Genomic DNA, 14,329 nt, shown 5'->3' with positions numbered 1-14,329 from the left:
GTTCCACTCCCTTCACCAACTCCTCACACTCTTGCAGAGAATACAAACATTTTCCTTCGCATACATTGTCGGGACAAGGCCTTCAGAAGGAGTATAACTTCCAAGCTTTCTCCCTCTTCTTCTTTGCTATTCATGTGCAACAGATCACATGTAAAGATGAGCATTCTCAGGCAAGGAAAGACATCAAATATTTATAGAAAAGGACTTTCAAGACAGAAATACAATACCAAAGTTTACCTTCATCTGTCAATTCTTTACCACAATAGGACGTTTATTCTTACTAATAAGCTTTTGGATAAGATAGAAACTCTGTGCAACGTTTCCCAGCATTTTTCCCAGAAAAAGGCCCAAGCAAAATTTTGAGTGATATACACACCATCCCACTCTGTGTAGCCTCACAGTGGACTACTCCTGAATGCAAGAAAAAAAAAAAAGCTCTGACTCTCACTAAATGCTCCAATGGTCACTGTTGTGGCTCAGTCATCTGGATTTTCTTGTGATGTAAACATACTGTGATCTCTCAGGGGCACTACAGATTTAAGAGCAACTGGGTACTGTCAAAGAATGACATTAAATATGAATTCCTTGATAACTCGCACAGACTGGTTTAAGTACACTTGTTTCAAAGTTAGCTTTTCCTCAGATAATTAGATATGCCAAAATTAGAGTTCTGCTGAGATAAGATGCTTAGATTCTCTGCTGTTATTTTTGGTGATGGGGAGGGGAAGAAAAGTTGAGTCACCATTTCAATGAGCTGGGAGACAGGGAGCGACAGGCAGCAAAAGGGCAATAACAGGATATATGTGGAAATGCTGGGGAGATGACAGATGAGAAGTACAGAGAGAAAAGGGGTAGTACAGTGGGAATCAAGGAGGCACCAGATAAGAGAAGAAAGGGGAGATAAAGCAATGATAGTAATTTCAGTAAGTCTAAATAGTTCTGTAGTTGAAGTATTGCATATATCTCATATTTCAAACATAGGAAATACTAATGTAGAAACTGATTTACTAATATTGATGTTCTAATTAACATTTTTACGAATCAAATCCGCATGAATCATCTTGATGGAAAACCATTAGAACAGGGCCATATCATAAGCACTTCTATTTGAGATATGTGCTACACCTGCTATCAACAACTTATACTTGAATGATGCAACTAAATTTAGAACTTTGCTGTGTAAGAGGTGAAGAATCTGAAGTAACACACAAGTACTTTGAGACTCTCAGCATAATCTATTCACCTAGATCTCTCAATTTGAAAAAAAAAAAAAAAAACCCAAAAACTTTCTTGCCTCCATATCACCTGCATTACAGATTATATATTCAGCAGCCTGTTCAATACCTCCTCACTTCCTCTGCATGAATGACTGACTTTCAAACAGGTTGAAAAATGATTGGAGAAGAAAATCTTATGTTTTCCTATATACTGAGAGGACAGAAATAATGAGGAACGTTTAAAAGACAACACAATAGGACAGAGCTAACGTTATTTTCTTAAACGTACACATTCACATGTATTGAAGTCACAGAAGATGCTAAAAGAGCCAGTATAGGCATTAGCTGACAATGTAGAAGGAAAAAAAACTTTGAAAATGTAAAGATAACACTGTATAAAAAGATGGAACTCAAATTTCTTTATTTTATTTTTTTAAATCTAAGTTGACCTTGTCTGGAATGCTTTTAGGATTATAAAACCAAGTCCACTAAAAAGACAAAGACAAATTAAAATGTAACAGGTTTGTATATCAACTCAAATTCAGGCAACTTTAATATTATCACAGTTCAGATCCACTTTACATACTTACCATATGTAATCTTTCCTTTTTCTTCTTCATCTACAGCCCTAAAAAGATGTGTAACATTAATCTGTGACACACCCATAGCAGTCTTCAGAATATGAGCTAAATCTTCTTCTGTTATAGTACCATTTTCTGATTGGTATAGCTGTAAAACAAAACAGTAAGCTAAGTCATTCCAAAGCTGAATACTGTCTCCTATGAACACTGTAGTTCACCCATGTACATTTTCAAAGTAAAGTTTATTATATCCAGGAAAAGAATATGTTCATGTGACTGAACACTGGAATTTCAGTGATATTTTAGAGACAAGACAGTTTAACACTAAAATGTTTTCTAGATACACAACTATGATAAGGCAGTTCATTGAGTTAGGCTTCCAAACTCCAAGCCAGCCTGCGGAAGCAGAAGATACACTTAGCTGGCCTAAGAATAAAACCATTTCCCACTTGCTCAAATAAAAAACTCAAGAATCCCTTTATTAACGTTCAAATGATTAGATATCCACCTTGGCTATAGATAGCTACATCTAACTGAAGCTGTAGTAATCAGAACAATGCCACTGCAGTGATGAACCTATACTTTTTTGAAAATATTTCCTCAATTATTTAGAGAAGAATAATGTTTCTTCTCAAGTCCTGAAGCAGTTTGCTCACAGACAAAAACTCTACTACAGACAAATGGTAGTTAAAAATTAACGTTCCTATCCTCATTCTATCTTTTACATGTACAGTGCTCTGCCATGAAAAAAATAACCTGAGTATTTCATAGCATCTGTACCAAACTTTTATTTTTAGAAATATCTCATTTTGCTTGTTCAGTACAAACAAAAGCTTAAGACATCCTTGTCTAATTTTGAAGCATGACGTGGCTGCAAATACTGAGCTATGTTAAAGAATGCTTCAGAAACTTTTAGTTTCTTTACAGCCATTAGGAACGTGGAATCTTCATCAAGACAGCACACCACAGTGGGATAAAAAACACTGAAGTTATGTGGAAAACAACATTCATACTCAAGTCAAGACTCTTGCCTTTTCCTCCCTACCATCCAATTTGCATGCTGTTTCACAAGCAGGAAGGACAAGACAAAAGTTGTTTAATTGCTGTGTTTTCCTAGATCAATTAATCAGAAGGTGATACTTGATAAAGCTCAGAAGAGCCACATTGGCAAGATTTACACCGCTCTTTCACTTTCTTAACAACTAGAAATGGAGGATGCCCAGCACTTACACTGGATCGATGCTCTTGGAATTGATTGCCATAATCCCTAATTCTGCTTTTAATTGCCTACCACTTTAGATCTCTGGTGACTCAATAACCCCTATTTTTCAGCTTCTTCCATCATACACTAAACAGTCCCACTCTGAATATTTGCTCAGCTATCTCGTAAAATGCTTCACTTTTATCCCTAGGAATAAATGACAACCAAACATGACTGAAATAATGTCCAAAAGCCACATTCAAGTTTACACAAGTAAACACAGAGTATTCAAGCTTGTTCATTTTAGTAAGAGGACACAGATCACCAAACATCAAGTGACGCCACTACGTAAATGAAATACAATAAGCAAAGGCAGAGATCTGCTTTTGCCTCACAAGTAGCATTAAGTTATCCCCTCTGACAGCTGTTGATTTGTAGGAAATAAATATTGTTGCAACTTCATCTTTTGTCATATTTGTTCAACACTGGCAAAAGGGTGATAGATAGACACTAAGCATTCATAGGAGCTTTCATTTCTTTAGCAAAACACGGTTAAGTATAGAAAAAATTTGCTGAAGAACCTGAGAACAGTTACACTGAGAAAATAAGACTGCGGTGTAATACTGATACAACTGTAAGTTCTGCAGTCCATGCATTCACCAGTGATCAATTGTTAACTTTTTCCTGCTTTGGTAGCACTGAAGACACAAGTCCCCATAAGAGCAAGGCAATCAGAAAAGATAATCTAAATGCAACAAAGCTTGAAATAGCAATATTAAAGAAATCAGTTAAAAAGTAAGAAGTTTCAGTATCAGACAAACCCACTGGGATGGCAAACATTAAGCACTGCTTCTGTTGGTTTCCCTAAAAGCTTGCATCAACTATCACTGCTGATGTGAAAACAAACCACTCAGGCTAGAACAAGATCAGGAAGACTTCTGAGAAGTCTAAAAGGTAGGCAAATAATTCAGGACATGAAGAAATGAAGGACTGAAAAAGAAACATTGCAAAGATTAAGAAGGAAAAATGAATCTTATCAAGAAGCTAAAGAGGAGGGGGAGCTCTCTCTATTAACACGTAGAACTGCAAGTTTTGATTTTTTTTTTTCCTTAATTTGACAAAAAAGATTTGATTGAAAGATTTTACAAGCAGTAAGCATAACTCATGAGCCATTAGTTTCGAGTAATCAATACAAAAGACTTTGGCTCTAGACTCAGTGTACTGAAAGACTTTATGAACTCCACGTAACAACGCCACTCTACAAACTCCCCTCATTTTACTAACAAAGTTGCAGTTTGCTCCATCTGAATACATACTCCTTATCCTCCTTTCTATTAATGCTAATTACATTTCAAATCAAGTATTTAAAAGGCATTTGGAAAAAAGTTTCTGATAAAAGTTTAATGGAAGTAATAATCATTTCTAAAAGCAAATTTTAAGTAAACTATATATAGCAAGAAAATACCAATTACCTGAAATGCCAGTTGGATTGTTTCCAGAGTTTTAGATGGCTTACAGACAACTGACAGAGCAATGACAAATTCTCGAACGTCAATTATGCCATCTTCATTCTGTGAAAGAAATTCTCTAGATATGACAACTTGTCTCAGAATTTCCAAAAATATCAGCTAACAACAATTAATATGCAGAATATTCAGCAAGATACATTGTTATATGTAATTCATTGCAAAAACTGGGGTTGTATGAGCTTCAAAGGTGCTTTTCAAAGTTCCACTTGGAAGTTCTATTCAAATATTCATGAAAGACAGGGCCACTATTGTTAGGCTTTACTTGCATATCTAACGTGCTTACATTTACTTATATGGGTTAAAACTAAAATTAGAGAACCTGAGGTCAAACTAGTCTGATTTAAGTCGTGAATACATTATATCTGTTCTTTGGTCTAGGATACCACTGTGGACACATCCATCCACCTCCTGGTGCAAACAGCATCTCATGATTTAAAAGATAATGATCATTTTTCCCAACTAATTGCCAGAGAGAAAGAAAAACTGGCTCATTTGCCAGTTTCTCAGTCCTTCAAGCTTTCAGGTATCTTGGAAAAAAAGATTTTTTTTTATTTTTTTATTTTTTTAATACAACCAACATCCATCACATACAGATGCAACAAGCAGTAGTAATGGTTTGGCCTGAACCTTTTTTTTTTTTTGTTTTAATCTAGAAACAAAAACAGTTTTGTCCAACTGATACTCTTTTTACTTTCTACTTGAATGACAGTTTCATTTATTTGATGATGGATGTTACTATCTTGCTGAAAGGGAAATGCAGTAGGCAAATACTGCAGTGAAACGTCTACAGCTTATAGCTCTCTATAGCTATCTGAAAGGAGGTTGTGGTGAGGGTCGGCCTCTTATCCCATATCTCTAGTGATAGGACTAGAGGGAATGGCTTCAATTTGCACTAGGAAAGGTTCAAGTTAGGAAAAGTTAAGAAAAGTTTCTTCTCTGAAAGAGTGGTCAGATGCTGGAATGGGCTGCCCAGGGAGGTGGTTGACTCATCATCCCTGGAGATGTTCAAGAAACTTTTAGATGTTGTATTAAGGGATATGGTTTAGTGGGGAAATATTGGTGGTAAGTGTACAGCTGGACTAGATTATCGTAAAGATCTTTTCCAACTTTGGTGATGCTATGACTGTAAAGTGCTTAGCACTGCCCTGAATTAGACTTCAGTGAATTCAACAAGAAAATTATGCTAGAACAGAGTTTATCATAAGTAACACAATTTTTAAATACACTTATTGTTTCTTACCTCATCAAAAAGGGCAAACATGTTTTCTAATGTGTGCGAAACTGGAAATTCCAAATATGCTGAAAATTCTTTAAGATCAGCCTTCTCCTTTTTCATTTTCATAGCACGCGTAGCATATTTATTAAGATCATCCTCAAGTGTTTCTGGTTTCAGCCTAGAAAGCACATTATTTTTGTACATTTTAAAAGTAAACCTAACTTCAGAATACAGATATCAATATACTGAATGAAGCAATGATAATGGTATAAAGCACTACAAAATCCAGAAGCAGGATTCCAAGCAGCTTTATTCTGTAATAGTGGATTCCTAACATCTTGAAGCTGCCATTAGTTCTTGAACTATGTTAGAAATTACTGCAACGTTTTAGGAATTCTGATTATAAACTTGTGTTCACTTCCTTGATTATAAGCCATATGTCCAAGCAGCCCAACATATGCAAGCAAAACAAGAGTCTAGAACTAACTAGTATCAAATACTAAGCATAGAGAAGTAGGTAGGATTTAGGTCACCTGAGCACAGCCGCATTGACAGTAACATAAACCAATTACGATTCCGAATTTACTAATGTCACTGAACAGGAAAGACTTGGTGCATCTTGTCTAAAAGGAATCTGGGATTACATAATGGTGATTATACTGTTAATCCTGTTTGTCAGTCCTCATTCAGTCTGCAGTTCAGCGCCATTATGAGGCTACCCATCAAACAAGGCTATAGCAATTAATACTGATACAGAAATTACCTCATTCCTTCTGATTTCAAAACCAGATTTTGACCAATGACAGAACAGGTTTTGACTAAGGCAAATATTCCCTGCAAGGATTTGTTGGCTTGTTTTCTGTTGTTTTTTTTGCTTGTTTGTTTTTGCTAAATCAAACTTCTTGGTTTTGTTTTGTTAAAAATAAATTTCACAATCAAAATAATAAATATTAGAGGTGCTGCATATATGTGGAGAAAATAAATTCCCTGCCTAATAAAACATCAACCAAATTGTCACCAGTGAGTTTATTTGAACTGGTGTAGTAACACAGGCACTCAAAGTTCTCAATCTAAAGACAAAAAAGCCAATAACAATACTTTTCTGCAGTGAACTGTTCTGCTGCTTGCTCCTGCAGACACCTGGAGGCAATTATTTATGCAAGATCACAGTTGTCTCCATACTGCAGCTGGACCTTCTCAGCAGCCTCCTCTCATTGATGAGACTTGGATCAAATATTTAAATAGTACCAAAATACCTAAGCTTTGGAAAATAACTAATGGCACTCAGAGTAAGAAGAATATCTGGTATACAAGCTTCACATCTTGAAGGCCTGAACAATTCTTCCCAAAGCCTATACTTTTAAACAAAAACAGAACTACTATACTATGCTATCTGTCATTACCTAGCCTAACTTGCAAAAACTGTAGTAACAACTCCAAGCACTGTATTTCTGAATTATAAGACTTAGCTACACACCAATTCTTTCAAAGCCCACAGCCCCTACAAAACATTCACATGCTCCCTCCACACTTGAAGGAAAGCACCTCTCATAAGTTTTGCTCGTAGGCAGTATAAAGAGAGCAAACATTCATTTTCCATTATCTAAAAAAGGAGCAGGTACAAATATCAAATGAATCCACGAAGGACCAGAGATACATACAGATCTCAGCTTCCAACATGCAGCATTACATGTAAAACCAGTCCATAGATAATACATCTTCACTGTAGTAGCCGAAATGGATTTTAACTGCAGAACAAGGCCAGCTGGCATATGAATACTCCCTTGGGATAATCCATCTCTGACACAGAATATGCAATCTAACATCTGTCTCTAAACCAGAGAGATTTGATTTGGAATAAAGTCACACAAAATTCACCTTCTGGAAATGAGTAAACACTTGTTTGGTGACGAGTATTAGAGACTCATTGGGATCTCCTGTTCACCAGTCAACCTTTCAGTAGCCTGAAAAGCTGAAGTTGCAAGAGTAAAATCTTGTATTGAAAGTAGTTGTGATTTGCCACTAATCTATTAGATGTTTTGTGGTTTGAGATTATAAATACAAAAAACTTGTGAGCCAATCTCAAAAACTGTGTGTGGAGCAGAGAGGCAAAACTTTTGCTTCAGCTTGAGTGTGAATACATTGTATTTCCTGGAATCCAAGGTGGTATATTCCCTCTATCCCTGTCAGAATCAAAAGGTAACTGGCGTATTGGATCCCCATGACAAATAATGCTGAATTCTTTGAAAGCCAAGTGCTCCAAATCCTACAACAGACTGTAGTTTCAAACTGAAATTGTTTTGGATGTCTCAATTCCTTTACATTTTTTACTTTTTACAGAAACATAGAATATCTTGAGTTTGGAGGAGCCCATACAGATCACTGAGCCAAACTCCTGGCTCTATGCTGGACTACCCAAATATAAAACCCATACGTCTGAGCCCATTGTCTAGATGTCTCGAACTCCAGCAGCTTGGGGTTGTGACCACTGCCCTGGAGAGCCCATTTCAGTGCCCACCCACCCTCTCAGTACAGAGCCTTTTATCCTAGTGGAAGCTATAAAACCTAAAAGGCCAACAGTGAATGTCTCTGCTCATGAAACCATGTGTTTGCAGGACCTAGGCTTTATGGGACACAACATTATTTGCTAGTGTGGTATTTTGCTTCATTCTGTAAGCCAACTTCTAACGGAAAGAGCTGCTTCAGGATGAACACTGAACATTTAATCCTCCACAGAAGAGCTGACAAGGAAAACCAGATCCCTGAAGGTAGGATACTTGAGTGAAATGTCTCATCTCTTCAAAGTCAGTTTTAGTTGCATTTGATCATCTGAAAACAGACTCTTTCCTCAAATGCTGGAAACCTGCCAAAAAGCTTCTAAGTGTCTCATAGAGCTGGAAACCTCATAAGAACTGCTGGATGTTGTAGCTAACTACTGTAAACTGCAAGTTCAGAGAAATATGCCCTGAGCCAAATAAGCAGCAAATTCAGTTTTCTGTCTACTGATGAACTTCCATGCAACTTCTTGTTGTTTTAGTGAAAGAATACTCAACAGCTGCAAAATTGACCTGAATTGATCTCATGAGGCAGGCTGTACTGTAGTTGGTATTCACTACATTAAGCCTAATCTCCAGTCACCTTCTGTAATGGACAGCTTTGTTTTGACCATGAATGCAGATGAAGAACATCCTCCAGAGATTTTTTCTTACTAAATATGACCTCTGCAGCAGCCCTAAGACACAACCGTGTTAGCTGTAAGGTGCTACTACTTCTTGAATTACAAAGCACTACCTACAGTCTGGACCACAGTTTCACATACACATGGACCAGCAGAAGACTGCATCAGGGCTGTTGAATGAGAGTAGATGGGTACCACATCTAAGAAATAATTATAATCTCTCCTCACAGCTCTTACAAGGCTACATGAGCACTGTCTATTTAGGATCCTTGTGGCTGACTGGACAGTATAATATTGAGGTTCAAAATGGAACTACTGTTTAATTCATTTCATTCTTACTGAAATACTGCGGTTTTGAAGCCACAGCAGAACCGATTCAGGTTCTAAAATAAGGATGACTATCAGAAAACTTACTTGGGCCTGGGAGTATGTGAGAAGGTAAACTTCAGGCTTGCTAATGTTGTAGAACATTCTTCTGGGGTAGGCAATTATTATATGCAACAGACATCTCTAGTGCTCATTACAAGGATCTAAGAGAGCAACAGTGATCAGCCCCAGAAAAGCAGAGCAGATTGTTAAGGAACCAAAAAAGAATTAAGAAAATAGATTAATTACTACCCATTGTTAAAGATAAAACTCCCTAGACTAAAATAGAATAATCCCACCAAGAAAGCTCAGAAATCCAAAGGCAATTTTTTGCAATCTGACATGAAAAAGAAGATCTGGTGCAAACTATACCTTTTAAAATAAATGACATTCAGCCATTCTGTCTTCAGTGAAAACCACCAAGAACCTCTGCATCTGAGTATTAAATGTATACACCAAGTCAACAATCTGCCCAAAGGGCCTTTTGCTATACATATACCAGCAACATAGGATACACATTCATCATATTATGATACCATATTTTGTTGGGTTTTTTTTTGTATTTGATATACTTATTTCTTTTTGATGCATGAAGTACAAGTCAACTGTCAAACTGGAAAGAAAATGTGTTGTGACGTACAAGTATTAGAGCTGCTTAGTATGCAAAAAAAAAAAAAAAAAAAAAGTAGATGAAAATCTTAGTTTCTAAAGGATACTTGCCAAAATGGCAGCAAGTAGATAAGAAAAATCAGGGAGTAGAAAACAGGGACTAAAGCAGAAAGATGCAAGACACCTCCAACCTTGCAACACATTCTAATTCATAGCTGGGATTGTAAGTGAAAAATTGGCAAAAACAAACAAAAACCAACAACCAAAAAGCAATTATGAATAATGTAATAAAGTAATGAATAATGAAAAGTGAGATAAAAGAGAGAAGAGGTATTAGAAGAAATCAGTGCAAAAAAAAAAAAAAAAAAATTGTAACTCAACAGATAGTGTCATAAAACACCTACCCAGATTAAGGATAATTGATCTCTGTATAGTTTTTTGAAGATGCAAACATCCTGAATCACCAGAATCAGTTGAACAAACTGTCAGATTACACCAAGACCTGACTTCGTAAGCCTAACAACAAACAGAACAGTAACAACAAGAAATTTCTACCTTGTATTGCAACATGTACTACATCCGGCCGCTTTGAAGATGGGATAGATCTTTCCAACATTTTAAGAAAAGAAGATAATTGCAGCAGAAAAAATTAGAAACTTATCTGACCCAAAATGGAAAACTCATTAAGGAGCTACTGATGGCCAGCAAATCAAGGTTCTGTTAGAAATCAGAACAACTAAAGCTAGAATGTCCTTCTAGTTCACAGGCAAAGTAAATGTGGAAATCAGAATAAGCAGAAATTTGAGACATTATGAAGAACTTAGGGATCTCCTTGCTGGTGACCGTATTAAAGCAGCTCAAAACAAATTATCTTGTTAAAAAAATGGAGATAAGAATTATAATAAACTAGCATCTTTTGCAGAAGAAAATGTATGAAGAGCTCTGTAAGGCACAGAAGTCGAACAAACTTCCATGTCTAGAACATGTTAATTGATCCAACCAAAGTACAAACAGGAAATAATTTTTAAAAATAGGGCAATTAATTATGAATCATCAAATGAAATTAACTGAAATCATCAAATGATGTTGAACATTTACAATGTCTGAAACCTATAGTAAAAACCTTGTATATATTTTAGGAATCTGTTCACTGGTCAAACACCAGTCAGTCATCAGGCTCAACAGAAGCATAACTGCTTGAAGAGAATGAGCCTAGAATTTGAGAAGACAATACTGATTAATTGATCTCCTTGATAAAACAGTCATTTTAGCACAGAGTTCAAAACAAAGCTGCTGAGTTTCAGCCAGCTGTGACCTAGCAACTGTGTAGCTGTGTTAAAATTGCTCAAGCTCTTCATTAAATGTAGTGTGGGACTTCATTGCTCTGGCTACATGTCTTCTGGATCACAATTGGATCACTACCTGGAGCATAAGCTGAGCAAATCTTACAAGTATGTAAATGATAATAAATCCTATAGATATATCATATGAACAAACAGTTCTCCAGTGCAGCAAACTCAGATGTAACAAGATTACAAAGTAATAAAAACAGTAGTCTGAGTTCACCTTCAAAGTCTTGCATTTAAAATCGTTACCTAGAAGAGACGTTCTTGTTCAAAATAAAGTAATGAGACTGGATGCAAAATCCATTGGATAAAATTTACAGTTGGAGTTATTAAGGGATGTGACTAGATGATCTTAATGCCTTGCTGGCCTCAAAACCTTTGAATAAGCTGCAAATGAGTGCATTTTCATCAATCATGCATTAGAATTGAAATCATATTACAAGCATCATCCAGTTTCATCCATGGTAATAGCCTTATTTACTGGCACACACCCAAATCAAGACAGAATGATAGCTCACCAATGCATAATTGCTCAAGTCTGTTAGCGAACTTTTAGATTTTGAGGAACATCATTCTCAAATGTACATAATCATTTTAGAGGCCAAATAAATACTCCAAAATGTTTAATTCGAGGAAACTGTTTTAAACTGAGCAGACAAAAGCTGGACAATATTACAAGAGGATTAAAGTGAATCCTGGGATTATCAACTGCATCATAAGTGAGGAGGTTTTTTGTTTTGTTTTGGTTTTTTTTTAACTGAAAATTCAAAGTTCTTGGACTGAAGCAAGAATCTTTCTGGTTCTATTTAGAAGTGTCTACTGTCCTACTGGAATTCTTTTTAGATGGAGAAATATTATGTCAGTAACCTGTATGCATGATGTGTGCTGTCCCGCATCCCTTTGTCTACAATACATCTTTGTCTTTTTTTTTTTTTTTAATCCTGTTTATGAGCAAGCTGAAAGATGAAGGAAAAACAGTGAAATGAAATAAAGTATGATATGGAAACATAACTATGCTCTGTATTTTAACTTACAGAGACAAAAAAGGAAAAATGTGTTTACATGTTACAATTGTTCATAGGCTGAAAATGCAAGTTTGGATTCTCGTTGCTTAATAGGAGGAGAGGGAAACAAAGCAGAAAAACTGGAATAACAGCAAGTTCTAATATTTGGTTTATCTGTTGTTTTTGTTTTTTTTTCTCCACTGTTTGCTGAAGTTTTTCAGAAAGGTAAAGCCAGAGATAACTGATGTTGTAAGAGAAGAGATGAGCCAAACTGCTTAAAATAAGGTATTTCATTGTAAAGTACATTTAGCAGTAACCCACTCAATAGACCAATGCTTTCTTGTGCTTCTTGGGAAAGAGTAAATCTTCTGCCCCCCTCTGTTACAACATTAACCCCAGTCACAAGATTGTATTATGGCAGCACCATTCTCATTTATAGATGTCATGGGAAAGGGCAATTGACTCTTAGCTGTATCAGATATTGCAAGCCCCACAGTATTTCTGATCCTCTCTGGGATGTCTTGAGACATTTACTTCTAATACAGTATTGGTTTAATCTTTATATTAGTTTCCCTGACTGTAATATGACAGCATTCCACACGTAGCCATAAATGCAGTGTACTAGAAGAGAATGTATTTTTATATGAGGAAAATCATACATAAACATGTAACAAAAATGCACCTTATATACAAACATTGTATATGCTCACCCAAGGCTTCTCACAAGCTTTGCAAATTCTAGAAGACACGTGTCTGAAGGCAGACGAAGTTGTCCTTCAGCCAAAGCTAGCTGACAGTCTTCAAATGTATAGTCTGTCACTGGAACTCCCAGCGCTCTTAAATTAAACCAAAGAAACAGTAAGCAAGTTAGCCTATGAAAACTGGGCAGAATATTGTTTTGTTTTGTATGGCAAGAAGTTCTGCAACGAGAAAAGCTCGTATAAAAAGAATGAAATCTTGTACTCTACACATTTCTTGACTATTTTCATTCTTTTCAACTTCAGTTTTTTTCTACCTCATTACTAACCACTTATTCATTTGTGAAGTTAATATACATTAACGGCAAGACTGTTACAAAAGTCCAAAACATGCCACCAGTCATTTTGTCTGTCAGGAAAATCCTGCGTTTCATTCTGCACTTTATTATAGCAATTTAATCTGTAATAGTATTTGCTTCTTATGTAACAGCCAATTACTTTCTGTTAAATAGACACTTCTTCAGAACCTCATACAAGCTCTTTGAATGCCAATGTAATTACTATACAAGGTAAATCTTTTATCCACTGATTAACTCTCAAAATTCAGGCATTCTAGTACAGTAGCAAGACATACACTTAATATTGAAGTTACTGATCATTGTTTCTCTTTTTACTGAAAGAGAAAGTCAAATATTCAGCAAGAGAACCTCACCGATATTCAAACTCAGAAGTAGTATGTTAAAAAATAGGTTTTTTAAATAAGTTACTTATGAATAAACTAAAGACATACGCTGTAGTGATTTTGGATCAACAGCCATTCCCTTGCAAGAAAAATCAATAGGAAGGGAAAAAAAGGAAAAAGCCAAACAAACCAAGACGACAGAGGTGTATGGGAAAAGCATGTTAACAAATACTGCAGACTGTTAAAGGCTAGAATGTTTCAAGTGGATGATCCTAAATAATTAAATGTTGTTCATTCAAATTTTTCATTTATTTGTTCTTGTTTCATCATTCTACTGTTTCTTTGATCAGTGTGCTGGTGATATGTGCAAACTGGTCATTCCATTATGGCAATTTACTAAGAGATTTTTATGATACTGTATTTCATGCCACACATAAGCCTGTAGTCAGCATACAAATTAATATTATGTAAAATCCAGAATAACTCCCCTCATACTGTGGGAGTCAATTTCCAAACTGAATTAGAGATCAAGTACTGCAGGTCTTGTCAATAGCTACTATTATATGGTATTGAATATAGCATGGTATTAGACAATATGAAGTCACTAGTATTATACAATATGAAATAAAGTTTATACGGAAGAAGAAAACTGGAGTAATGAAAGAAGGAGAACTTATTTTGCTGGTTTAGATTCTTTGCTGT

The 14,329-nt window shown here is 35.8% G+C and overlaps 1 protein-coding gene across 1 annotated transcript in view; it reads right to left on the bottom strand.

The window, feature by feature from the left end:
* LPCAT1 (lysophosphatidylcholine acyltransferase 1) overlaps nt 1-14,329 on the bottom strand; it is a 59,247-nt gene that overhangs the window by 10,236 nt on the left and 34,682 nt on the right. Inside the window, exons 10-13 of the mRNA XM_048940476.1 lie at nt 12,958-13,083; nt 5,769-5,922; nt 4,472-4,570; nt 1,808-1,946 (exon numbers count right to left, since the gene is read on the bottom strand). Coding sequence (XP_048796433.1) covers nt 1,808-1,946; nt 4,472-4,570; nt 5,769-5,922; nt 12,958-13,083 — 518 coding nt within the window. The remainder of the gene's footprint in view (nt 1-1,807; nt 1,947-4,471; nt 4,571-5,768; nt 5,923-12,957; nt 13,084-14,329) is intronic.

Source organism: Lagopus muta, chromosome 3, assembly GCF_023343835.1.
Source record: "Lagopus muta isolate bLagMut1 chromosome 3, bLagMut1 primary, whole genome shotgun sequence".
NCBI lineage: Eukaryota > Metazoa > Chordata > Aves > Galliformes > Phasianidae > Lagopus > Lagopus muta.
The sequence above is the reverse complement of the archived record's forward strand: the minus strand, read 5'-3'. Positions and strand labels throughout refer to the sequence as shown.